At 31.9% G+C, this 27,939-nt stretch overlaps 2 protein-coding genes across 2 annotated transcripts; both read right to left on the bottom strand.

The window, feature by feature from the left end:
- LOC109332489 lies at positions 5,794–7,248 on the bottom strand. The gene has a single exon (XM_019567472.1). The coding sequence runs from the start codon at positions 7,246–7,248 to the stop codon at positions 5,794–5,796; it is 1,455 nt and encodes a 484-aa protein (XP_019423017.1).
- LOC109333413 (40S ribosomal protein S15-4-like) lies at positions 21,983–24,219 on the bottom strand. Its single transcript, XM_019568893.1, has 3 exons — positions 24,126–24,219; positions 23,828–24,040; positions 21,983–22,405 (listed from the first exon to the last, which is right to left on the bottom strand). Exons 1-3 carry the CDS (start codon positions 24,126–24,128, stop codon positions 22,157–22,159), a joined length of 465 nt encoding a protein of 154 aa, XP_019424438.1. The 5' UTR covers positions 24,129–24,219; the 3' UTR covers positions 21,983–22,156.

The following is a 27,939-nucleotide window of genomic DNA, read 5'->3' as shown; positions in this document are numbered from 1 at the left end:
TGTCCATTTTTGTGCTGAATTTCTTAAAATTAATTAATTAATCAATAACAGTAAGTTGTTCGATTTTTTCCAAAATCAACGAACAACTAGCATAAAAATAAAATAATATGAAATTAAAAACCAATGTAATAATGTTGGGAAATATGTATTATCTATCCATTTGATTGATTATCCAACATTTGACATTTAAAAATATTATTTATTGAAATTGTTTATTTGGTGATATGAAGGTCTAATAGAGTTAACATGAATAAAGTTAACTAATATGGAATACTCTAAAAGTTAACATGAATGAAGTAGTGAGAAATGCTGAAATGGTGACTCTATACTTGAAAGTTAATATACTTATTTGATGAAAGTAATTTACCAAGAAGATGTTGATATAATGGTATAAGATGCATTCAATTCTTAAGGTCGAAAGTTCGATTTTTAAGAGCGATATTATTTAAAGAGGTAGTCGCGAACCCTGAAAGAGATTAGTTGATTACCAAAAAATGTTAAGAAATACCCTTGTTAGTACCAAAAAAAGAATTTAATATTTATATATTATTTGTGTAAACATTTTTATATAATTAGTGCATGATATATTCTTCATGTATGTTATTTTTATTTAAGAGTCAATGATAGTTAATACAAAAATGTTTAATGATATAATGATAATGTGAATCTTTTAGTGTATAAATCTATTAACAATATAATAAAAAAAACTTCTTCATGCCACATGTCATATCCTCCTCACATGTTTTCCCTTCATGTCACATTCTTCTCATATTTTCTCATCTTAAAATGTTCCAAGTTATTAAAAATATAATAAAAAAATTTTATTCATGTCACATGTCACATCCTCCTCACATGTTTTCCATTCATGTCACATGTCACATTCTCCTCATATTTTACCATCTTAAAATGTTCTAAGTTATTAAAAAATAAAAAATAAAACTCATGTATGTCACATGTTATTACTATTACTATGTACCTTCCCACAGTATCCTTACTTTTTATATATTTTACATGTTAATAATTTAATACTAATTAGCAATTGGTCTATGTTACTAGACACCAAAATTGAGTATTTACCGTACCTATGTTTTGTTATGTTAAAATGTAATAGACATTGAGCATTAGATGAGATTGAAATTATTTTTCACATCCAAACTATTTCTTTACACTAATCTATGTATATTATCTAACGTTTACTATTAATCTAAGAATAATTGCATTGTTACACCTCATCAAAGTTTTGTAACACTTTTTCAATTGAATTTTAATATTTCAAATTCTTTGAATTTTAAATTTTCTCAATTATAATTGAAAAATTAAATTCCAAATTTAAGTTTTTTATATCTTTTAAATATATTTTTAATAAAAAAAACTCATTTAGTATAATGATTTGGTTTCCATTTTTTCATTAAAAAATCGTATTTAAAATTGAAAAAATCATTTCATTTTCTATAAATTTTAAATTATTTATTTTAATAAAAATAATATGGTATCATGTTTCAGACTTTCACTTTGTTATTTCCATTACAAAATTCAAATTAAAAATTGTCATTTCTTTTTCTTATGTGATTGAATATGCAAATACACATGTAAGACGTGTATTCTTAATAATGTGAATGTATAAGTAACATGTGTGTTTTAACTATGCGAATGCATGAGTAACATGTTTTTTCTTAGTAATGCGAATGTACAAGTAACATGTGTGTTTTTAGTCATGCGAATGCACGGGTCACATGTGTGTTCTTAACAATACGAATGCACAAATAACATATATTTCTTTACCATATAAATGTACATATAATATGTGTTATTAATCTTGCAACAAAGAAGTATTGTCCCATGCATCGTTGATGCACGGGTATCTTGCTAGTATTATGCTTAAAGTAAAATCTTATTAATTTGATTCATTATCATGTGAGACATTTAAATGTAATGTTGGCAAAATATATGAAACTTAGACTCCATGGTTCATTAAAAGTGGCATACTTGATATTGTATAAGAATCTAGTATATATATATATATATATATATATTATCAATGTAAATATTTATACATTATTAATATATCATTTATTATTCATTTGTATTATTTTTTTGTAAAGTACATAATAATTAAATATGGATGATGCACGGTAGTATATAAAAATTTTACACTATGCATAGATTTTTTTTCTTCTGATTCTATAAATGTGTTTATTGTCTTTCAGATTTGAATTCAAATGCTTATTTAATAAAAGTAAAATATTATTAATTGAATTCATTGTCATAAGCCAGATTTAAACACCAACAAGACATTAGTCTTAGTGGTGTAATGCTCCACTACATTTATAAGATGACCAAATAGTCAAGGATTCGATTTCAGAAAGTACCACTTGTTGGGAGTGACAGTCAGAACTCAAAAGGAGTTAATTCTTTATCCATAAGGTGATGAGATACTAAGATTTAAACTAAATCTTTATAAATTTTACACATTATTTACTATTATGAAAATGACTAAATCTAAACAATTGGATTTCCCTAAAATTGATAGCTATGATAAAGAGTAAGTTTAAATTTTTTACTCTTAGTGGATCACTACTCTTCTTAAATTGATGGCATCCATGAAGGAGAAATAAGCATCAAACACAGTGAATGAAGATGAAGCAATGATCTTCATCATTAATACACAAGACCAAAGAGAGCAAAGAAAAGAAGGCAAGATGAATGAAAAAAAACCTCTTGAATTCTCTATTATTGATCGAATGAACCAGAAGAAATACAGATGAATTTATAGCTAAAGCAAAGCCAACTACTACTCTAACTAATTGGCACCAAAACTAACAGACTTTCCTAAAGAGGAAAAACAGAAAAAACAGAAAACAGAAAAACCAGAAAAAGAATTCTAAAAATAGAAAGGAGAGACAAATCACAGTTTTGACTTAAATTGACTTTGATTAAGGGAATTATGAGGTTGTTTTATCATCCCCCCACAAGCTGGAATGTGAATGTTGGACATTCCAAGCTTGGATGTTAGAGAATAAAAGGGAACATTAGGAAGAGCCTTGGTTAAACAATCAGCAAGTTGATTAGTAGTGGAAATAGGTAGAAGATGGACCACACCTTCTTGGATTCTTTCTCTAATGGAGTGACAATCAATCTCTATGTGTTTGGTTCTTTCATGAAATACGGGATTGGAAGCAATATGAAGAGCGGATTGATTATCACAATAGATCATGATGGGAGTGACATTAGTGACTTGCAAATCAGGGAGAAGGAAGCTCAACCACCTTGCTTCACAACCTGCCATGGCCAAGGCACGATATTCTGCCTTTGCTGAGGACCTAGAGACGGTTCTCTGCCTCTTGCTTTTCCAAGAGATTAAAGACTTTCGAATGAAGAAGCAAAATCCAATGATGGATCTTTTGGTGTCAATGCAGGAACCCCAGTCAGAGTCACTGAAACCAGAAACCTTAGTGTCATTCTGAGATGGGAATAGGAGACCTTTACCAGGGGCATTCTTGAGGTATTTGACCACTCTTAAGGCTAGGCTTGGCAAGAAATTGACTTAAGTGACCCACATAATAGGCTATATCAGGCTTAGTATGGGTCAAATATATCAGCCTCCCAACCAATCTTCTATATTTCGAGGCATCACTGAGTTGGGTACCAGATTGACTATAGAGCTTTACTGCAGAGTCCATAGGTGTTGTAGAAGGTTTAGCACCAAGCAGTCCTGTATCATGAAGGAGGTCCAAAGTATACTTTCTTTGACATAGGTTGATTCCAGCTTTTAATCTTGCAACTTCCATACCAAGAAAGTATTTGATTTCTTCAAGATCTTTTATGCTGAATTCCTTGTTAATGAGGGACTTGAGATGATCAATTTCTTTCATATCATTACCTGCAACAAGCAAGTCATTAACATACACTAGAATAGTGGTAAAGCTGTTAAAAATGGATTTGGTAAATAAGGAATAATCAGCCTTGGATTGAGTATACCCGTATTGAGTTAAGACAGCAGTGAGTTTGGCATTCCATTGCCAGCTTGCTTGCTTTAAGCCATACAGAGATTTCTGTAATTTGCAAACCAGAGAATTGCTCTGTGTGGACAAACCAGGAGGCAACTTCATGTACACTTCTTGTAACAGATCTCCATGTAAAAATGCAGTGTTGACATCCATCTGGTGGATATGCCAATTATGAATGGAAGCAAGGGCTAACAAGACTCTAACATTAGTCATTTTAATGACTTGACTAAAAGTCTCAAAATAGTCAAGTCCTGCAGTTTGAGTATATCCTTTTGCAACTAACCTTGCCTTATATCTATCTATAGTTCCATCAGCCTTATGCTTAATTTTAAATATCCATTTACAACCTATAGCTCTCTTATCATCAGGTAATTCAGTAAGTATCCAGGTTTTGTTTGCATTCAAGGCTTTTAGTTCATTGTTTATGGCCTCCTTCCAATGATCATGTTGCATAACATCTGCATAAGAAGATAGCTCAATAAGGGAGTTTAGGTTGAGGATGAAATGCTTATATTTGGCTGATAGTTTGTCATAGGACATATAGGTATTTAAGGGATATTTGGTTTTAGATGTAGGAGCCAGAGAGAGGAGACAGTGATAGTCTTGGAGGTGTGCAGGGGGACCTCTTATTCCTGTAGATCTTCTAGGATTTGAGATGTTCTCTTCAGTGTGAGGAATTTCATCATTAACATCCTGATCATTTATAATTTCCTGAACAGGATTCTCTTCAACAGGTTGTAAGGAAGAAGAAAAATCTAAAAAATTGTCATTAGAATTGAAAGAAGAGGTAGGCAAAGAATACTCATTTTTATTCATGTCGGTAATATTATCATCATTGTTGTGAAAAGGAAAAGATTGCTCATGAAAAATCACATTTCTAGATATAAAAGTTTCTCTAGAATTTAAATCATAAACAACATATCCCTTTGTCCCATTTTTAAAGCCAAGGAAAACACATTTCCTAGATCTAGGATCCAATTTCTTCCTATGATTAACTAATGTAGATGCAAAGCATAAGCAGCCAAAAACTCTAAGGGTCATGAGATTATGATCATGTTTAAACAAGATTTGATAAGGTGACTTATTCAACAAGTAAGGGCTAGGCATTCTATTTATGAGAAAAACAGCATGACTTACTGCATAATTCCAAAAGCATTTAGGGAGAGAAGATTGAAACAGTATAGATCTTGCTATTCCTAGTATGTGTTGATGCTTTCTCTCAACTATACCATTTTGTTGAGGAGTTTCAACACATGTGGTTTGATGCAAGATACCCTTCAAAGAATAAAAATCATTAAGCTTAAATTCAAGGCCATTATCAGTTCTTATACATTTAATGACAGCATCAAATTGAGTTTTAACAAAATTGACAAAGCATTTTAGCAGAAATGAGGATTCAGATTTAAGTTTCATTAGGTAGATCCATGTATGTCTAGACTTATCATCTACTATAGTCAAGAAGTATCTATGCCCCAATATGGATGGAACAAAGAGAGGGCCCCATATATCTACATGAATGAGATCAAACATATTAGAAGATTCAGAGGCACTAGATTGAAAAGGCAATCTTTTCTGTTTTTCCAAAGTAACATGCATCACAGGGGTCAATATTGATTCTAGATTGAATAAAAGGGAATTGTTTGTTCATGACTATCAATTTTGCATGAGATAAGTGACCTAGTCTTCTATGCCAAACATTGTTATTACAAGAATCAAGGCTATTGACATAAGCAGTAGAATTAATAGGTAAGCTAGTGTTAGTGAGAGCATATAATTCCTTCTTGTTTTAAGCTACACCAATCATCTTCAATGTATTCTGATCCTGAATCAAACATTTCAATTTTGAGAAAACTAACTTGCAATCAAGAGCAGAAGTTAGTTTAGATATGGATATGATATTGAAACTAAATTTGGGGATGTAGAGAACATTGGACAGGTAAAGGTGATTGGAGAATAAAACACTCCCTGAAATAGAAGTGATAACTTCACTCCCATCAAGCAGTTTAACAGTTATAGGTTGGATGTGATTGAAGGATTGGAACTGAGACAAGGTGTAGCACACATGATCTGTGGCACCAGTGTCTAGGATCCAATCCCTCGATCTTAAGAACTGAAAACAGAAAGACTTACCTGAAGGATTAGAACTCATCTGATTAGTTATGTGAGAGGGCTGATTATTGTGTTGCTTCATCATGGACATGATAGCCTGTTGTTGATCCAATGTGAAAGGCATAAAAGTCTTGATCCCTTCTTCTTTCTGGTCCTTATCAGTGACTTTCTGATCAACATCAATGCTTTGTTCAAGACTGGTGACATTGTTTATGTTGCCATTGCTATTGAGCTTAAAGCTTGGGGGAAAACCATGTTTTCTATAACACACATCAATGGTGTGACCACTTCTATTGCAAAAGGTGCAAATTTTGTTATTGTTGCCTCTTCCAGCGTATCCTCTTCCTCTACCAGTAAAACCAGAAGGACCATTTGTGTATCCTTTTCCTCTCACTCTGCCTCTTCCATATGATTCATCTGAGTTGTTGGCAAGAATTCTTGGATCTTCAAAAGGCAGATTCATTTGTCTTTCTTGTTGCATCAAGAAAGAAAAGGCTTTATTTATGCTGGGTAATGGTTGCATAAGGATGATCTGAGATCTCACGGCTGAATATTGTTCATTTAAACCCTTCAAGAATCTAATGACATAGTCATTTTCCCTATAGGATTTGATAATGGGAATCAGGTGGCAGTGGCACTTGATTTCACATAGGCAAGATGGTATGGGTCTAAAATTATCAAGTTCTTGCCATAGGTTCTTTAATTGGGTATAGTATGCATCGATAGAAAGATTTCCCTGTCTCATGCCATACAATTCTTCTTGCAATTCACAAATTCGAAATTCATCACCTTGATAGTATCTCTCTTTGAGGTCATTCCAGTCCTCATAAACTGTTTCCAACCAGAGAACAGAAGGGGCTATAGAGGGATCCAATGTTTGGTTTATCCAGGACAGGACAAGGGTGTTGCATCTATCCCAAATTGGGAATAAAGGTTGGTCAGGTGAAGGCTTGGGCAAGGTACCATCAATAAACTGCAGTTTGTTTTTGGTTTTCAAAGCCATTGACATGGCTTTTGACCAGTTGTGGTAATTCTTTCCAGTTAAAGGAACTGAAACCAACATTATCCCTGGGTTTTCATTGGGATGCATATAAAATGGGCTAGAAGGATCATTCATAGGATTGGTGGTCATGGTATAGAAGACTTGAAGAAATTTGATAGGAAGCAGAGGCAAAGAAATATTGAAGAATGATGCATACAAAGAAGAAGAGGGATTGCGCAGCAGAGCTTTACTTTCTAAAGCTCTGATACCATCTTAAATTGATGGCATCCATGAAGGAGAAATAAGCATCAAACACAGTGAATGAAGATGAAGGCAATGATCTTCATCATTAATACACAAGACCAAAGAGAGCAAAGAAAAGAAGGCAAGATGAATGTAAAAAAATACCTCTTGAATTCTCTATTATTGATTGATTGAACCAGAAGAAATACAGATGAATTTATAGCTAAAGCAAAGCCAACCACCACTCTAACTAATTGGCACTAAAACTAACAGGCTTTCCTAAAGAGGAAAAACCAGAAAAACTAAAAAAAGAATTCTAAAAATAGAAAGGAGAGACAAATCACAGTTTTGACTTAAATTGACTTTGATTAAGGGAATTATGAGGCTGTTTTATCATATTAAAATTTTCAACATCTAAAACATAGGGTTGAATCAAATGTAGCAACAATTATTCGTTTCGTCTTTATGAATATCTCTATTTACTTTTCTCATTTATGGAGAAAAAATTGTGTTAATATATATATATATATACACAATTTTTTATATTTTTAATTTGTCCACTAATAGATTAAGATTAAGTTTTAATTAGTACCAAGTTTTTAATCTATTATAAATATTTTATTAGTTGATTATATATATATATATCCTGAGATAAGTTTTTCTCCACAAAAAAAAATCATATTTTAATTTATTATTTAAATTTGATAAATATATTTGAGAAAATATTTTTTATTAAATATTTTAAAAGTAATACGGGAGTAAAAGTAAAATAACTACTTCACAATTTAAAATATTTGATAAGCAAGTGAGTTTCTCCTTGGTGATAACTAAATTCTACCAAAGATTGGTTCTGTATTATCAAGTAAAATACAAGTATTACTTTATTATGAACACTCAAATTTGTTCAGTTCACAAAAAATGATACAAAGATAAAGCTGAGAAATAAATAAAAAAGATGGATGAAGTTGTCTATTAAATTTTGATTTGTGAAGGAGATAAAATATTCTAGATAAAGAATAAGACAATATAATTAGCTAATGTTTTTAATACTATATAATCATTTATTAAATGTATTAGTTATAAAATAAAAAGTAAAAAATTTACTTTTGTCCGATTTAAAATCAAATTAAAATAATGAAAGGTGAAAAATAGATATGAAATAATTTTGAAATTGCAACAATGTCCAATAAAATAATTTTTTGATAGGACAATACAATTAGGTAGTGTTATTAAGGGTATAGGCGTTTTATTTATTTATACTATCAGTTTCGATATCAAAACTTTTTTTTTACCAAATCAAAATAATGAAGATAGAATATAAATATGGAATAATTTTACAATTGTATGGGAAATTAATGGCGGATAAAAATAAATAAATTTTGAATGATTTTAAGGTGATATACTTGTAAATAAGGATGTCCCACATACTACGAAAACACGACAAAAATACACAAGAGAAAACACCAAAAAACAAGAAAAATCTCAAAATCAATTCTCATTTTCTAAGCTAACCAATATTCTTCCCCTCACCATTTTTCTATGATATTGATCTATCATTGGCCATTTTTTATTATATATTCATTTATAATTATTTTAATAATGATAGTAAATGATAATAATCAAAATTTACGTAAAATATAATTAATAATGTTGATGGAAAATAATTAATATATATTTTATTATTAAATAATTAGTAAAAATTTAGTGTTTTCGTAAAAGTTTTGTTAATAAAATATAACTAATAAATAATAGTTCTCTTTTAGAAGATACATTTTAATAATAAATATTTTCTTCTTTTAAAATAACGATTTATCATGATTAATCTCTTAAAATAAATTATAATAATGATAGAAATATGGTAATATGTCATCACTACGTCAAATTAAATGTTGAGATACATTATTTATTTTTTATAATTATCTTTGAATGATCATGATATGTCACTTCTATTCATTAAATTAATCACCAATAAGTCAAGTTAAATAATAAATAACATTATTTTATATATGATAAATAATTATTAATAATCACAAAATAGTAAAAAATAAAAACTCTCAAATGATAATAAAAATGATATCGACAATAAATATTTTCTTTAATTATAAATAATGAAGGAAAATTAAAATAAATATTAATAATTTTTTAATTAATTCTAAAATATAAAATAATAATATCATACTAGGATTGAGAAAGTTTTATGAACCATTACTTTTCTTAATCAACTTATCATTTGAATGATTGTGATACGTCACTTTTGTTCTTTAAAAATAATTAAAACACATCCAACCAATTAAAATATTTTCTACTTAGAATTATATAAGTCTCAACTCTCTCTTGCATATAGAGTCGTGTAAGATAAAAAAATTAGCCATTTAATAAAGATTAAATATTCAAATAAGTTTACTATATTTATTAGTTCAACTAATTAGTGAGAGTATTGTTTTAATATAGGTAAACAGAGTGCTAACAATTTCATGATCCGTAATTGATTCATGTTTAAACGCATCATAGTCTAAAATTGGGCACATAAAGAGTTTTCAATATTTTGATCACAAAAAACATAGTGACGACTTCATATCATTTGGAAGAAAGTGTATCTTCCTCTTCATCATCATAAGTCGTCAAAACCGATAGGCGTTGGTCTAGTGGTGTAAGGTCCCACTTGATTGCCAAGGTTGAAGGTTCGATTCCTGAGAGCGACACTTGTTGGGAGGGACAACCACGAATCCCGGAAAGGATTAGTTTTTACCCAAAAAGGTTGGGGATACCATTGGCAGTATCCAAAAAATCATAAGTCGTGAAACTGGTGTTTAGTCGAAAATTTGGGCACAACATCTTCGAATTCCATTGGAGAAAGTTTTTAGAGTCGATTGTATAACCGTTGTCTGCAAAAACAATTATACAATTTCCCATGATTGATTCATTTTTAATTAACTTAAGTGATAAATTTTCATATATACTAACTTAAATTTTATATATTCACTCATATTTAATTTATTTCATAGTTTTTTGGATTAGGTTTTATTTTAAGCAAGTATGTATGCATCCTAACCATACACTTGCATATTAAGGACATTTTAGGATAGGAGAGACACTTATCTTGTTAGTAAAGACTTTGCGTTGTCTCTAGTATTGGTAGAGTAGATAGTCGAGTTGTTGCCAGTACTATAAGTTAGGACATTGAATTCGTCTCTCATTTCTAGAACCATGATATTGGAATTTTCTTTATTTTGAGGGGATGTAGTTCTAGAGTCTATTAAGAAGTCCATAGTCAATATACCCCAAAACTCTACTATAAGATGGACACTTTTAGATGTTCCAAAAAGACATGTAGGGTTGTACCTTGTGTAGGATGGGGAAACATACTTTCATTTTTATTCATCACATTTTTACTTCTCATAATAAACTGAGACTTATACCCCTTAAATAAGAGTGTCATATGAATCCGAGTGATTAGCATATTATAGCACTTTGGTACTCTTATACCATGAAGACGTCCCATTTGAATATGTATAAAAATGATCCTTGATAGGATCCATTGTCGTAAGGGTAATTTTCATCGCAATGAAAGATTTATGGTGTGTTTTCATCATAACTAGTCGTTGCCTTAGGTTAGTATGAACTTTATGATGATTGTCGATAGAGCTGAAAATGAGGCGAAACAAATTGAACTAGAGCTCAAATTGGTTCAGCTCGATAAAGATTTGCTCAACTTGAAACTTAACTCGAGTTTGATATGAGTTATTTTTTAGTTCGAGTTAAGTTCAATTAAATTTCATGAACTGTTCGACTCAGATCAATTTGGTTCATTTGAACAAGTTAAATAATTAATTCATTTTTAAAAATATTTCACAAAGTTATATATATTAATATAAAGTCATGGTATAATAACAATAAACATAAAATATTAGTTTATATATATTTAAATATAATGTATGTATATATAAATATAAGTATAATATGTATATAATATCGAGCTAGCTCATGAAACTCACGAGTCGAATTGTATCCAGCTCAAGTCCGACTCATTTATGTAACAAGCTCAATTTCCAGTTTTAGTTCGGCTCATTTGGTTCATGAACCAAGTTTGTTGAGCTAAATAACAAATTGAGTTTTGAACGAATACCGAGTTGATTCATTTTATTGTCAACCCTTATTGTCACCCCATCTCGAGATCCGAAATTTATTGTGATGACTAAGTTGCATATCAATTCATGCAACTTGAAGAGAAGAAGAAAGAGAAAAGTGGCCACTTGATAAACCTCCTGCGTAAATAAAAATTATTTATGATGAATTCATTTCATGATCCATTGCGTAGGGTGCTCATGAGTTAAAGATTGGCTTTGAAGAAAAAATTATTAGACTCGACTAAAAACTACCTTGATTGAAACTAACACTCTCTTTGGTTATATTCAAAATGAGGGGAAAGAAAAGGATTGAGGGAAAATGTATGAACTTTTAAGTTTTATCTCCTTTGGTTAGTAAAGAATAATAGGGTGGAAAGAAAAAAGTTGTGTAAACCCCACAAAAATCATTTCAACCCAATTATGGAGAGAAAATGGTGAGAAATAACCCATAAAAGTAAATTTACTATATTATCCATAAAGAACCATGAATGAGGTATTTGGGTGTAAGAAATATAAACATAATAAATGAGGTGACCTAGCGGAGTTGAAACTTGTGTTAATAATGTTTTAATTAATTAAATTTAATATAAATATTTGTTTTTGTACATCATTATTTATAGACATATTTAATTCTAAAATAGAATTAAACATTGTATGTTAATCTTTGTGTTCTGTATGCATATTTATATCATTTTGTATCATTAAAAAATTTCCATCTCTCTGTTCACTTTTTTCTTTCATATCTAACAACTAAAAAATTATTTTACCTTCTATTTTTTCTCTTCAACTTTAATTCTCTAAGTTTTTCCCCACTTATTTTCTCTCACAAACCAAAGTGTAAAGTAGCCGAGGAATGAAGATCATATCCTAGTAATATATAATTCTTATTTACAACCGATATCGCATGGATAACAATAGTCATACACAATAATACATTTTCTCCTACTTAAGCCCGGTAAGGGTAGACTTGAAAAAATCTCCTTATTTGAAACCCTCAATCGTAATCAATCATTCCTATACTCACTCATGTTTTCATATTCAAGAAAAGATGATGTATTGGCTAATGCATATTTTTTTAGTGAGAAAATATTGATGCCCTAATCATGTAAGTTTACCATCTCATATTTCAATTCCAAAAACCATATTCACACAACAAGTAAACCAAATAAAATTTATTAATGTATTATGGTGTGATATTTGATTCAAAAAATTAGAGTAAACACACATTTTTGTCCTTTATAATTTATGTATAAATTAAATTAGTCCCTAATAAATTTAAATTATATTTTAGTAATAACTTTTCAAAACTGTTCCCCATGTTAGTCCCTCTATTACCCTTTATGATGTGGTATGTTTTCTGCATATATGGACATATATGAAGTTTATATGCCAAAAAAATATTTACCCAATCACCCAAACAACGTCGTTTGGATAAAAATTGTTTTAAAAATACTTGAAGGCATAAATTTACATCGTTTGTGTCTTTATCTTTTTCCATTTTCACTAGCTCCAAAAACCGTCATTTTAGTACTCCATATTTCCAAAAGTATCATATTAGTCTCTAATTCTTCTCTTTCTATTTTTGAAACACACCAAAAAATCACAAAAATCTCCTCCTTCCCCCACACATGGCGCCACCATTATCCAGCTCCATTAACACCGACTTAAATCATTCCTAAAATCCTTTTTGCAAACCCTAAATCTTAAATCCTTTGTAGAATGTCTGTCATAATTTCTGGTAAAGGCATTATGTCTGTTTTTTTTTTGATCGGCAGGCATTATGTCTGTTACAAGCCTGCAACCTACAATGTCAATAAAATAAAGACAATGAAGTTATTATTGATGTTTTTGTAACATTTCTGCTAATTAAAAAACAATATTTGGCCAATACAAGAGATAAACAATAGAAAAATCATATCATATTTGTCAATAAAAATGAATGAATTAAAATTATGAGGCTAGAAACTAGTAACAAGAATTAGTCACATTGATGTTTGTGTTACCTAGGAAAACACTCTGTTCAAAGAATACATTACCCCGGTTACAAATTTTGATTCAAATACCGAATGGAATGCACACTGGTGGCAACATAATATACAAACATATTTGGCATGGGATGTTTGAAGAATTCATAGATAATATTGCCAATAATCTCCTAATGGATGCCAAATGAGTTATAGATTCTTACAAGCAGTTTTTTTTTGTACTATCAAGGGTATTTCTTACCCTTTTGGGTAAGAAACTAATCATTTTCGAGTGTGTGACTGCCCCTCTCAACAAGTGTTACTCACATGAATTGAATCATTCACATTTTGGTCATCTTGGGTGTCTAGCAGGGTATTATACCACTAGACCAACACCTTGTTCGTAAATTTATACAATCAATTTTTTTGTTACAATGGAAAATAAACAAGAAGATTCGAGCACAATATGTGGATCACACTAGAGTGAGGAAATCTCTAAATACAATGAATAACTCCTTCTGTCGAGGCCTAACATGCAAGAGCATGTGCCACCATGTTGCAATCTCTAGAGATATTGTTGGAACTTGGTTGTGAGTGTGAAATCTAAAAAACTCTCAAGTCTCACATGGAAGAGTTTAGAAAGAAAACAACTCTCAAGTCTTCTATTGGAGAGATGAGGAACATGAAAAAAATCTCATGTTATAAATAGAAGTCTTTTATCTTCATATTTTCTTGCCCAAGTTGAATGCGCTTTCATTTAACTTTTTATTTCTCCCTCATATTTTTCGTCGATGCATTTTCAGCAAACTTCTCCCAATTTTCTATTTGTGGCACTAAGAATTGGCACAGACAGTCAAATTGTGGGCATTTCGAGAACTGACACTGGTAGTCAGTATTGAGGGAAAATAATTGACACATATAGCCATATTTTGGGCATTTCGAGAACTGATACTGATAGTTAGTATTGTGGGAAAAGAATTGATACGGGTAGCCATATTGTGAAAATTTTGAAATTTGGCACTGTTAGCCATATAGTGGGAATTTCGAGAAGTCGCATTAGTAACAATATTGTGGTGGGTGTATTCGAGATCGGTTCTTACAGTGCAGTAAGAATTCGATAACAGAAATATGAGCTGTTTTATTTTGGGGACGGCGTGGTTGATAGTCTGCTTGCACATTTTGGGCAGTGCCACAAAAGTCTTAAAGAGAGCGACCTAGTCATGACTCAGCCAATAAGTATTATTTCGTGTCATTTAGAATTGTTGCAAGCTACGATAACAATAATTTTAAGACGTTTCTACTTCAATGATATTCGTATATAATATTACTGGACCAAACAACTTTGACCCTAACAAACCATTTCGGTTTGACGGGACTAATTTCAAATGTGGTAACATAAGATGAAATTCTTTCTCACTATGAGAAAATTGCCCACCTTCTGAAAATGATGTCACAGTGGTGCCAGAAAAAGCTGAAAAATAGGAGAATGATAAATTGGTTATTAATATAGCTCTATAAAATGAAAATGATTACATATGTAATAATTTCATTATGAATAAGTTGTGAGATGATCTCTATGATTACTATAGCTTATATAAGTCTTCCAAATTAATTTGGTATGCACTTGAGAAAGAAAGAAATATGATATTGAGGAACGTGAAAAAAACAATGATGTTAGCCACTACCTCAAGCATCATATGACTGATACTAAATTAGTAGAGTCTCAATCATATGAGATACATCGAATTACTCATCAAATCATTTCTGATGGTATGTCCCTAGAGAGTTAAACTCAAAGAGCTTATGAATGTGTATTCGTTGGGTATGTTGTAAACATCAAGACGTATAGATTATATGACCTTAACGCAAAAGTGATCATTGATTCTAAATGATGATAATTTCAATGAAAAAGAAATTCTCTTTTAAATTGAGGAATAGTGGGGGCACATCAACTAGTCACGTACCTGTGATTAGATATAATGATAAAAACGAAAGGTTTGAAATAGAACCTAGAAGAAGTAAGAGTGCAACAACAGTTAGAGAGTATAGACCTTATTATATGGTTTATATATTGGAGGAGAATCTAACAACTCTCTAAGAAGTTTTGACTCCTTTGGATGTTGATTTGTGGCAAGAAGTCATAAATGATGAGATGGATTATCCAGAGTCTAATAAGAAACAGACTATTTTGGCTCAATCCACTATGAAAGTTGAGATGATAGCACTAGCAATAGCTAGTGAAGAAACAAGTTAGCTGAAAAGCTTGCTTGTAGAGATTCCCCTATAGGAAAACCGATGTCAGTTGTGTTGATTCATTGTGATAGTATCGTGACTATTGCAAAAAGTGAGAACCACTTTTATAATGGTAAGAAACGATAAATTCGTCGTAAGCACAACACTATTAGAGAGTTACTCTCTACAGAAGCTGTTTGAGTGTATCATGTATGCATTGAGAATAACTTAGTAGATTCTTTGACGAAAGGACTATCTATAGAGAAAGTCCATAATACTTCTAAGAGTATGAGACTATTGCCCTTAAAACGAGGATCACTCATGATGGTAACCCGACCTAAGTGACTCGAGATCCTAAGAAATATGTTCAATGAGTAATAACAAGTTGTGAAGTGATATGAGAATGAACATGCTATAAAATTATGAGAAGCATGATTCCTACAACATATGTAAGGATGAGTTAAAAATCTTAATGAGATCTATACTCCAATTGGAATGGAGTACATAGGCTACAAGAGTACTCTTGATAGACTCACCTATGTGAATGTGGAAGTGTGGGCCGCTTCCTATGAAATTTTACAGAATAAACTTCATAGAGTACTTTAACGCACGAACTTTACAGAATAAACTTTTGAAAATGTTGTGTATGGTTTGATGCTGGAAATAAAGTTCAAGACTACGAGTCACTCTAGTAAAATCTAGATCTTATTCACTATGCAAAAGTTCAAGTTGCATGACAACTTTGTTTAAGCACAATCTTATTGAAACCACAAATATTCTCGGAAATCGTTTTTTAATTTCAAGTGAGGATTGTTGGAACTTGGTTGTGTGTGTGAAATCTAAAAAACTCCTAAGTCCATCATGGAAGAGTTTTGAAAGAAAACAACTCTCAAGTCCCACATCAGAGAGATGAAGAACATGAAAAAAATCTCATGTTATAAATAGAAGTCTCTTATCTTCATATTTTCTTGCCTCAAGTTGAACGCGCTTTCATTTAACTTTTTCTTTCTCCCTCATATTTTTCGTCGATGCATTTCCGACAAAATTTCCCCCATTTCTTTCCGTGGCACTAAGAATTGACACAATAGCCGAATTGAAGGATTTTGAGAACTGACACTAGTAGCCAGTATTGAGGGAAAAGAATTGGCACAGGTAGCCATATTCTGGGCATTTCGAGAAGTGACACTGATAGTCATATTATGGTGGGTGTATTCAAGATCGGTTATCACAGTGCAGTAAGAATTCGATAACAGAGTTATCAACTGTTTTATCACTGGATGATAGTCTGCTTGCACATTTTGGGCAGTGGCATGGAATGTTTTAAAGAGAGCGACCTAGTCATGACTCAGCCAATAAGTATTATTTCGTGCCATTTAGAATTGTTACAAGTTACAGTAACAACATATATGAGTCAAATAAATTTCCCAATGCCAAAGCCACATCAATATCCTTGTACCAATGATTATACACATTCATATCCTCATTTATCAGCTTCACTACCTCCAAGCAATCAGTTTCACAATTGATCCTTCTATACCCAAACTGTCATGCATGCTAAAGACCTTGTTGAACAACTAGCAACTGAGCCAAAAGAAGACAACCATCATCTCCACTCCCAGAGATACTTGAGATCCATTTACCATCATGATTACGGAGAACACCTCCCCATCCCATCTTCCTCATATTATGAAGCCAACTACCATCCGTGTTCAATTTCAGCCTCCCAATATTAGGACTCGACCAAACCGAATTGCTAGCTGTAAGGTGACCCCCACCGAGTAAATTCACATAGTAACACCAAAATTTGCCTGACGATATAAGTGATGTGTTAGTGGTTCTCCTCGAAAACAAAATTGTTCTACCATTTGCATATCCACCACATAAGAGCCATAGCAAGAATATTATTATTTTTGTGGAGTAAACACAAAAACCACACCTAGAAGGGTGTTGATGTTGGGATATTTGGCAGCAGATTTGCAAAATGCGCCCAAATAATCCTTGAGCTAGGACATGTTCGAAATAAATGATCCAAATCCTCAACTAAAGCATTACAACAACATCAGGACGAGGTTATACTTTAGTGACAATGTTGTCTATAAACATTTGTGGGAAGAACTTCATGACCAATTAGCCAAAGAAAATATCGTACCTTCTCAGGAGCACAATTCCTCTAAATCAAACGCCACTCTTTTGAAGCTATGGATTCATCCTTAACCAACAAGTCATAAGCAGAGGCCATATAATAATTACCCTCATGTCTTCCATTTCAAAGTATTTTATCTTCCCCTTGTGAATACATAAGTACTTCAACCTATAGAATTTCCTCTTGAATAGCCATAGGGAGCATAGTGCTCAGTCTTAAGAAGTCCCACTGTCCATTATCCCAAAGATCTACCACAAGCATTCTCGTGTCAGATATATGACCATATGGAACTCTATTAGACAACTTTACAATGCCCAACCAATCATCATACCACAAGGAGGATTGCCTATCTCCCAAGAAGGTACCATGCAATCAGTTTGAATGCATATATCTTTGTTACATTTGTTTTAACTGGTGAAATTGAATAAAAATATTGCAGTATTGTTGTCAGATTGATCCTGACATATCCCTGACTTTGTGCGGCTAAAAAATGTAAGTCCTAAACTTATCAAAAGAATATAAACATTTTTTATGAGAAATGAGGAAATTGTTGCTAACAAAATTGATTTTTTTTAGGCTATAGAAAACTTAACATTAATGATTAAACAAAATATCAATTCATAATTTCAAATTTCAATAAACCTTAAAATTAGAACAATTTTGTCTCTATTATCATTTTTACCAAAAGCGTAGAGCCATAGGGAGCATATTCAATTTTTATATATTTCAATTTTTTTGAATTAAAATGTATTTGTGGTGTGAATACTACATATTCAATTTTTATATATTTCATTTTTTTGAATTAAAATGTATTTGTGGTGTTCGGTATACTTTATATTATATTTTTGTGTGTTTATGATAATGTTTAATTTAAGGTGAGATATGTATTGGTAGTAGTTGCTTAGGATTATATAGTTTATTTGTAAAAATTAAATAATGTTAAGGGCAATATAGGAAATGAAAATTATATCATGCGGGAAGTTATTTCAAGTTTTGGCTTTATATATAGTATATATATAGGGAATGGAGTATCTCCTTATATAAGAAGATAAGTTATCTCCTCCTGCCAGTGAAATCATGATATAGTATATATATACTTCTGTATACTTTATATAAAGTCAAAACATGATGTAACTTTCATATGGTGTAATTTCCACTTCCTATTTTGCCATTCACATTATTTAATTTTTACAAAAAACCATATAATCCTAATTAACAACTACCAACACATAACTTAATCACATCGCTCACCTTAAACTAAGCATTATCATAAACACACAAAAACTATAATAGAAGGTACACCGAATACAACAAATATATTCTAATGACAAAAAATGAAGCATATAAAAATTAAATACGTAATGCCAAACAATATTGACTCACAGACATGAAGTGTCTGTACACACTAGCATATATATAAAGCCAAAACATGGTGTAACTACTACTATGATGTAATTTGTATTTTCTTATTTTGCTCTTAACATTTTTAATTTTTACAAAAAAAAACCATATAATAAGGTAACCACCTTCAACACATTAATTGTAAATTAGATGTTCTAATAAAGACAAAAAAATGATAATATGAAGAATACACATTACAAAAAATTATAAAATAAAGTATACACAATACAAAAAATTATAAAATAAAGTATACATAATACAAAAAATTATAAAATAAAGTACATTCAATATAAAATAATTCTCTAAAATAAAATATATAAAAATTGATTACTTAATAGCATAAAATAAAAATGTAGACTGACATACACGANTATATATATATATAAATAAGGGTGATTTATGTAGACTAAAAAGGAAGAATAATCTGTACTTATCAGTTTTGTTGTTGAGATGATGTATTGCTATCAAATGCAAATTTAGATGTTAGATAGAACAATAATTAGGAGGAGTGAAATAGCATATCATAGTTCTATTACCTTCCTATAAATAGATCAGGACAAACTACTTTGTACACAAGTCATGCTTTAAATACATGTTAACCGGCATAACAAGTCCATTAAATAGTTTAACAAACCAGCTTAAAATATTTGTTAAATAGTCAAATACAATACTATGATACTCCAGCCGGATATCAAATTAAAAAAAGTTTTATATAAATTCTAGCTGACGTAACAATTTGATTAGACTAGATAACATCATTTATAAGTAATAATTATATATAATTTATAAATATATAATTAATTATATATACTATAATAGTTTAGATAGAAAATTGAAAGACATGGAAAAGGAGTACATAAGACAAATGCTAAGATTAGAAAAGTGGCAGAGAGAGGAAAGAGAGTGAAATACATAAATATTGTTAGTTGTATTGTATTCTCCCCATCCCTACCTAATTAGGAATGACAATGAGGTAGATCAGCGTCGGGTTTATACTTACCCAACCTTGAACCTGAATTTCAAAATCTGAATCCGAACCCGAATTCAACAAGGTTAAAAAATACTATCATCCCCAAACTTGTTGGTTTCGAGTAGCCCAAACCCAATGGCAAAACCCAAAAATAATATGTATTTATGATTAAATCCATAGCTGATATTCAGTTTGGAAAGAAGTAACCGTACAAAATAGTGAATGACACACATAACAGCACAAAATAAATATGTGATTAGTTACATATGTGATTTTGAACCATTTCCAAGTTAATAGCACCACACATAAGAGCACAAAATAAATACAAATGTTAACTTTAAATACAAAATGATTAGTTACAGATGTGAACTAAAATAATAGTTACATATGTGAACTCTGAACCGTTACAAACAGTTACAAAATGAAGACGAAAACCGTTACAAACAGTTACAAAATGAAGACGAAAATGGAAGACAACAAGAGAAGAACAAAGATGAGAAGTGAGAAGCTCGGGAGAGAAAGAGATGAAGAAGAAGCAACAAGCAAGCAAAGTAGTAAACCCTATCTTTTCTTTACATAATCAGTGTTATATTTCAAACTTAATTTAGAATAGGTTTAGCCCAACATCATTTTTAGTGGGTTCAGGGGCAGATTCAGAATAGGGTAATAATTGTACTAAACCTAAACCCAAAATTTAATATCGGGTAAAACCAAAACCCAATCACCACAAGTTTTCCCTGTTAAATTTGGGTTGGGTTCGGGGGAGTACGCGGTTTAGTTTTTCATTGTCATGATATCTCTTCCTAGTCTTTTCACCCATTTATCTTCTATCCATGTCTATTCTCTTTTCTTCTACAGTCTCCTCTCTTTTCTTGCTCTATCTTCTCCTATTATTACTAATAACATTACCAAATCCAAATATTACTCTGTGAAGCCTAAAAGCAATGATAAAAAAGTTTAAATACCTGACATTTATTGAAGCAGGATTCTCAGCCTCATTCTAAATTTTGCTCTAGGAAACAGCAATGGGAAATTCAAAATAGCTATGTGCTTGCTTATAGTTTTTTCTTCCCTAAACAGTTCGGTCACTACCCGTTACCCGGTTTAATCAAGTCTAACCGAAATCTTAAAGGTCCAGAACAGCACAAATACTCATCCTGCGATTCCAGCAGTCAAACCATCGAGCTAGGCTGGCATAACACTGGTTAAATATCAAAATTTCATCTAGTCATTTTTTTACTAAGAGTAGCTAGTCGTATTTATAAAAAAGTGTAGCTAGTCATGAGGGAAGAATGCTAGCAAAGGCAGTCACAACAACATGGAGGAGCGATTTTGATGCAAATAAAAACCAGTACAAAAACAGTCATTAAAGTTAAAATAATTGAGGGATTCATCCTCCATCTTTTTTATGGAGTTTGAGGGATTATGGTGCAAATACATAATAAACATCATTTAATAGTTTAATCCACAACTGCTAATTACACCAAAAATATTCAATGGCATAAATCCTTTATGGCGCGTATATTTAAAGGACCACACTCAAAACAACTGTTGGTATTATATCAATTATCTCTTAACCGAATTCAAAATAGATTAAGAAAAAGGTTATTCATAGACAAGTTTTATAATGGAGTTAGCCATTCAAAATTGACAGACTTCAAAACACAATGCAGAGATAATATTTCTCCACTATGACACTCATTCTGGCTGATCCACCATGCTAAAAATGACTACCTAGAAACAAAATAAAGCAGGAGTGATGAATAACCAAAGATGAGTGAAAAAACCATTGCAATAAACCAGGGAAACTAAAAGCAAACAGTTTATATTAGTTTAATTTAAGTCATTATAAACCAAAACATCAAAACGATGGTTCATTTTGAATAATAAAATGCATAATAAGAAACAAAATCTGAATGACAATGGGGTTTTCTTGAGAAACAGCGAAAACTAGAAATGTAGCCTCCATAGGACAACTTCACTTGAGAGGGATAAACCTGGATGAGTGAGTGGCACCAATACCAGGTCTACCATGCTTAACAGGCTTGTATGAAATTGAGAACTCAGCGAGGTAATGGCCAATCATCTCGGGTTTAATCTCAACCTGGTTGAATGTTTTGCCATTGTATACACCAACGATGCTTCCAATCATCTCAGGAACAATAATCATGTTACGGAGGTGGGTGCGAACTGGCTCCGGCTTCTCACCAGCTGGTACTTCCCTTTTCTATAGCCAAGAAGAAACACCCATCAATCATTAAATTAATATCTTACAAGATGCAGTCATGCAGATGATAAGTACAAATTTCAAAGAACAAAACATAAAGTACTTGACACTTCGGCTTTGTTTGGGAGTTACGAGGAAAAGAGAAGGAGAGAAGGGAAGACAAATTCAAGTAAAAAAATCAATAGTATGCTATGTATTATATAATGTACAACAAAAGGACATAAATGTAATTAGAAAATATTAGTAAGGGTCATTATGTATTTAACCTTATCTTCCTCCCAAGATACCCCACTTTGGGGGAACACCAAAAAATGGTATAGTGAGGGCTTTGGAGGGTTTTAAAAATTCTCCAAAACCATCCCTATTCTCTAACTAAACTCCTAAACAAGGGAAAGCTTGGGTGTCATCACAAAGTGTATTTCATGGTTCCCAAACAAGCCCCTCCTAAGCCCTTCCCTTCTCCTTCAAAATATGTCTCCCAAACAAGCCTAAGGGTTTGTTTGGGAGTTGGATTTTGGAGGGGAAGGAAGGAGAAGGGAAGGCTTGGGAGTCATCGCAAAGTGTATTTCATGGCTCCCAGCCATCCCTTTCCCTTCCTGTCACACCAAAATCCAACTCCAAAATTAACCCCAAGTAAGTGAAAAGGACAATACACAGGTGTTATTTTCCAATAAGGACATCGAAATTGTAGCAAACCATTCAATAAAACTGTGACATGAAAAACAGCTTGAAAGCTGGTGATATTTTCACAGTAACAATGTACAAGTAGCCAAACAATCCTGAAGGAAGATAAACCACAATTTATTAGTGTAAAACTCAGTTGAATTCGTACATTTAATAGAGTCAAATTGGAATGTGAACAGAACCACTTTGAGTGGATTGTCAAGGCTAAGAACTAGAAAAAGTTTATAATCTCAAATATTAATGTGAATTCAGTAATATCTTTAACAAATTTGAGTGATTGTTAGCTCATCATTGATATGGATGGGAATGCAACTAAGCCATCATAGTCACTGTCACAATTACATGGTGCTCACTGCAATTGCATTGTGGTCTCAATACCATTGTGGATATTCATTTAAAACACTACATCCAACTAAAGGTTTTGTTGCAAAATTCACACAATATTGAGACAGCAGTATTGCTATTTTGGTAGTATCCAGAACCAAATCAAAATCATAATTGCATCTACAGCTTCCATAAACAATCATAACAGTCACCGCATATGTGAATTAAAACAATAATGTTCTAAATTAAACAACAAATGTTAATATGACATAATCATATCATATCACGAATTCAAAACAAAATATCCGATGATGACAGACTGCATACATCCAAACTCTCGAGTAATAATTAAACAAAACAACAACAAAAAATAAAAATCTGCCACCAATGAGGAATACAGAAAAAAGAACTTACAGCCTTGCGAAGCTTCTTAATCAAAGCCAAAGGCTTCCTAGTGAGACCTCTCTTAAACCTTCTACGAGCACGTGCACTGAATAGCTTAGCAAGTTCTTCAGTGGACAAGTCAAGAAGTGCATCCAAATCAATTCCTCTGAAACTAAACTTCTTGAATGTTCTCTTCTTTGGTACCTGTCCTATTGCTGCTGCAACATCACCTTCAACTTCCGCCTGCAAAATCATAAAATACGCATCAGAATAATTCAGATCTGATAATTGAAAAGGTGTTATTGATGTTTTGGACATTGTGGCTCACCATGGTTGTAGAATCGAAAACGTTCCTCTGAAGGAGATTAGAGACTTGCCAAGCTGCTAGGGTTTTCAATATGTTAGCTTTGCCACGTTTTATATATAGACTTTAACCCTAAAACACTCAATGGGCTTCTTTTAATGGGCTTCGGGTCCATTTTCTTAAGTTTGGTAATATCGCAAGAATATGGGGTAGGTTCTGAGGTTAACTTCAATTTTTTTTAGAGGTTACTGTTTATCAGGATAAATGTATTGTTGGTGTAAATTTATATACAGTGATTAAATATGAATAGTGAATGATGTAATTATAGTATTTTAAAATTCTTATATTATTAGTGTATACATTTTTTCTGATAAAATATTAGTTAATTTGATTAATTGTGGTAAAAATATATATAAAGATTTAAGGGATTCATTGAAGATGCTTATTTGAATATGGAACTCATTCCAAACACTAAGATTTTATTGCATAGACATTTTTACAAACCAAGATTCGACTATGAAGACTTTATATCACATTGCTAAAGCTCTTCTATAATTAGTATAATATGATATAAAACTTTGAGTTGAGAAATATAAACCAGTGGTGTGTTACCATGAGAGTGGATAAATTGTTTGGTAGGCTCTACTAGAATCTTGAGTAAAAAACTTGACAATATATAACTCAAGTTAAAACTTTAGCTTGAGGCTCATAATCATAATATATTTAAAACTTTTTTAAGACTAAGGATAGAAATGCAAGTCTATGATTGAAAGTTAGAAAAACGATTTAACTTTCACGCAATCTTTGTTTTTTATAAACTCGTAAGCCAATTTGATATTAATATTCTTTTTCTGATTTATTAACCTACAAAATAAATTAAGTGTTCGACTTCAACCACCAATATATTAGAATTGGGTCAAAATTTTAATTAGTCGCAATCTGTCACTTTTATTTATTTTGTTGTGACTTCTGAAATTAGAATATGTTGAATGTTACTTTTAGAGATGTCTTTAGATATTCATAATAGAGACTATATAATATATGTTTATGGAAGCTAATATGTGAAATATATCTTAGTTTACTTCCATATAAATTATTTGTTAACCATTAGATTAAGTAAATTTGTAATTGAATATTGGATGAGGATTTTCAAAAATCGTATTGTCATTGTACGACTTTTGTGCATTATTAATTCTGCACATAGAAATCGTGGAACACTTTAATGATTTTTGTAAATGATGCCTTTTTATGCTTAGAAGTTGTGTAACTCTTTTATTAGTGATTTTTTTCAATGTACAGAAGTCTTGTTGTCATATTACGACTTCTGAGTGAGTTTAATAAGCATAATGCCTTGTTGATCACTTGGTAAACAACAAAGTTTTTAAGTCTTATGAAAGTATATTAGGTCATGTGTGATTGGATGACATAATTTTATCTTTAGATATTTTAAAAAAGAAAATATTATATTATTCTAATTAATTCCAAAATTGAAATATGTCAAATAATACAAGCTACATATTACTAAATTATTTCGTGTGATTGAAAGTAATTTAAAATTCTTAGGTTATTAATTTATTAAGAGAATCATTTTCCTCCACCAACGAGCATGCATATGCTGGATAAAAGGTAGTAGTCTTTTAGGCAAACTTTCTTTAGATCGGTAGTTTATGCACATGGAGAGAAATGATGGATGTTATGTAGTGATGGTTGATTAATTTGCACTCCATTTCCCCTAATTTCTCCTTAAAGTAAGTTTTTGTGTCAATTTTAGTTTGAGCAGTGTGGCTTGTCTCACATTTATGCTCATCTTGTTGTTCTCTTCCCTTCAACAAAAAATCAACAAGTTATTTTTGCATTCACTCCTCTTCTCTGTCTTAGGATTCAATGTCTCTTCATGAGACTCCATTGGAACTTCTAGTCCTTCCACGCGAAAGCATTGTTCCTCGACTTCTTGGTCATATTTTCCATGACGACATCACTAACACTCTTCGTTAGAGCCATAGTGGTTGGTGGTAGTGTGGGATTGTTTTACCAGATCCTCGCAAACAACGTCAATTGTTCCGACAAACCACTCAAATGTAACGATTGTGTCATCCGTTAAGGAGAGGGATACATGTCCTCAATAATCACTATAGAAGGTGGTTCCGACAAACCACTCAAGCTCCCATGCTTCTAATTCTTACTTGTTCCCCAAATATGAGTTGGCTTGAGATCGTTATGGGTAGACCCGAAGAGAGAACATCTCAAATTGTGAGGCCACATCATAAGAGGATTGAGGCAAGGAGATCCTTTAGCACATTTTCTTTTTCTAATGGTTGTTGAAGGTCTTAGTGGTGCGATCGCCAACTTCAAAGAACATGTATTCAGGGTATAAGATTGGTAAAAATGTGGTTTCTGTTTCTCATCTTCAATATGCAGATGACACTATTCTGATCAGCGAGAATTCAGAGCATAATATAATGGTGCTTAAAAGCATTTTTAAATGCTTCGAGTTGGCTTATGTGCTGAAAATTAACTTCTACAAAAGCTGCTTCATGGGTCTTAACTCGAATAGTGATTTTGTTAGGAAGGCGGTGGATAAATTGTATTGTGTTGTTGGCTCTGTTCCATTCATTTTTTTGGGAATTCCAGTTGGTGCAAATCCTAAAAGGCTGTCTACTTGGTCTCTTACCATTGATTCTTTAAAAAAGAAACTCTCTCTTTGGATGCACAAGCTCATCTCCTTTGGTGGTAGGGAAACTCTCCTAAAGTCGGTATTATGTTCTTTTACCTATCTATTTATTTTCCTTCTATAAAGCCCCGATTTCTGTTATTAATATGATTGACAAAATTCAAAGGCGTTTTCTATGGGGTAAGGGGGAGGAGAAAAAAAGGATTCATTGGGTGAGGTGGGCAAAAATATGTAGGGCTAAAGAGGAAGGTGGTTTGGCTTAAAAATTTATTCATGTTTAACTTGGCTTTGTTAGGTAAATGGAGATAGAGATTGTTATGTGAAGGAGATTTTCTATGGGTGAAAGTCTTAAAATCGAGGTATGTGGATGGGCTTTTGAGGTGTGGAGGGGAAGGTGCTTTAGAGTGTTTTAGGAGAGGTTCCTCTTGGTGGAAGGAATTAGGTAGTCTTAGTCAAAACAGGGAAGGAATAAGTGGCAGGTGGATAAGTGATGGAATCCGCAAGTCTTTAGGGAGTGGCTCTTCTATTAAATTATGGAATGATCTATGCGTGGGGAGAGATACGCTCAAAAGTTCCTTTGCTAGATTGTTTTAGATGGCTTTGGATAAAGATGCAACTATTGATTCCTTGGGTGTATGGAGTAATGGGGTGTGGTCTTGGAGTTTGAGATGGAGAAGGAACTTGTTCGCTTGGGATGAAGAGAAACATCATGAACTTCTAAGACACATCAACCACTCTATGCCTAACCAATATACTGTTGATACTTGGACTTAGATTCATGATACGAGTGGGCAATACACGGTTAGGAATGCTTACCAAACTCTGCAAAAGGTGAAAGGATGCGACACACTTACTTTTTTCGAAAGACTTTGGGATTGTAATGTTCCAACTAAGATTAAGTGCTTAGTTTGAAAGATTGTCTTGGATGAGATCCCAACTAAAGTGAACCTTGCTCTTAGAGGTGGATTAGGTGCTCAAGATACCACTCTTTGTTATCTGTGGTGAGTTGGTGAATCTACTACTCACTTGTTCTTCTCATGTTCTATATCCTATTTGGTTTGGCAAAAGCTTTATTCGTGCTTTGGGTTAACTTCTATTATCCATAATGATGTCAAGACTTTTTTTCTCACTCCACAAAAATGCCATGAGGTTAGATAACAAGAAACA

The sequence above is a fragment of the Lupinus angustifolius genome, chromosome LG18 (assembly GCF_001865875.1).
Source record: "Lupinus angustifolius cultivar Tanjil chromosome LG18, LupAngTanjil_v1.0, whole genome shotgun sequence".
Lineage (NCBI taxonomy): Eukaryota > Viridiplantae > Streptophyta > Magnoliopsida > Fabales > Fabaceae > Lupinus > Lupinus angustifolius.
The sequence above is the reverse complement of the archived record's forward strand: the minus strand, read 5'-3'. Positions and strand labels throughout refer to the sequence as shown.

Bases quoted from the DNA above. Each gene is read 5' to 3' on its own strand.
- LOC109332489 (XM_019567472.1), bottom strand. From the start codon at position 7,248: ATGACCACCAATCCTATGAATGATCCTTCTAGCCCATTTTATATGCAT.
- LOC109333413 (XM_019568893.1), bottom strand. The intron at 22,406-23,827 runs GTAAGTTCTTTT...TCTTGGCTATAG, and splicing joins TTAAGAAGCTTCGCAAGGCT to AAAAGGGAAGTACCAGCTGG.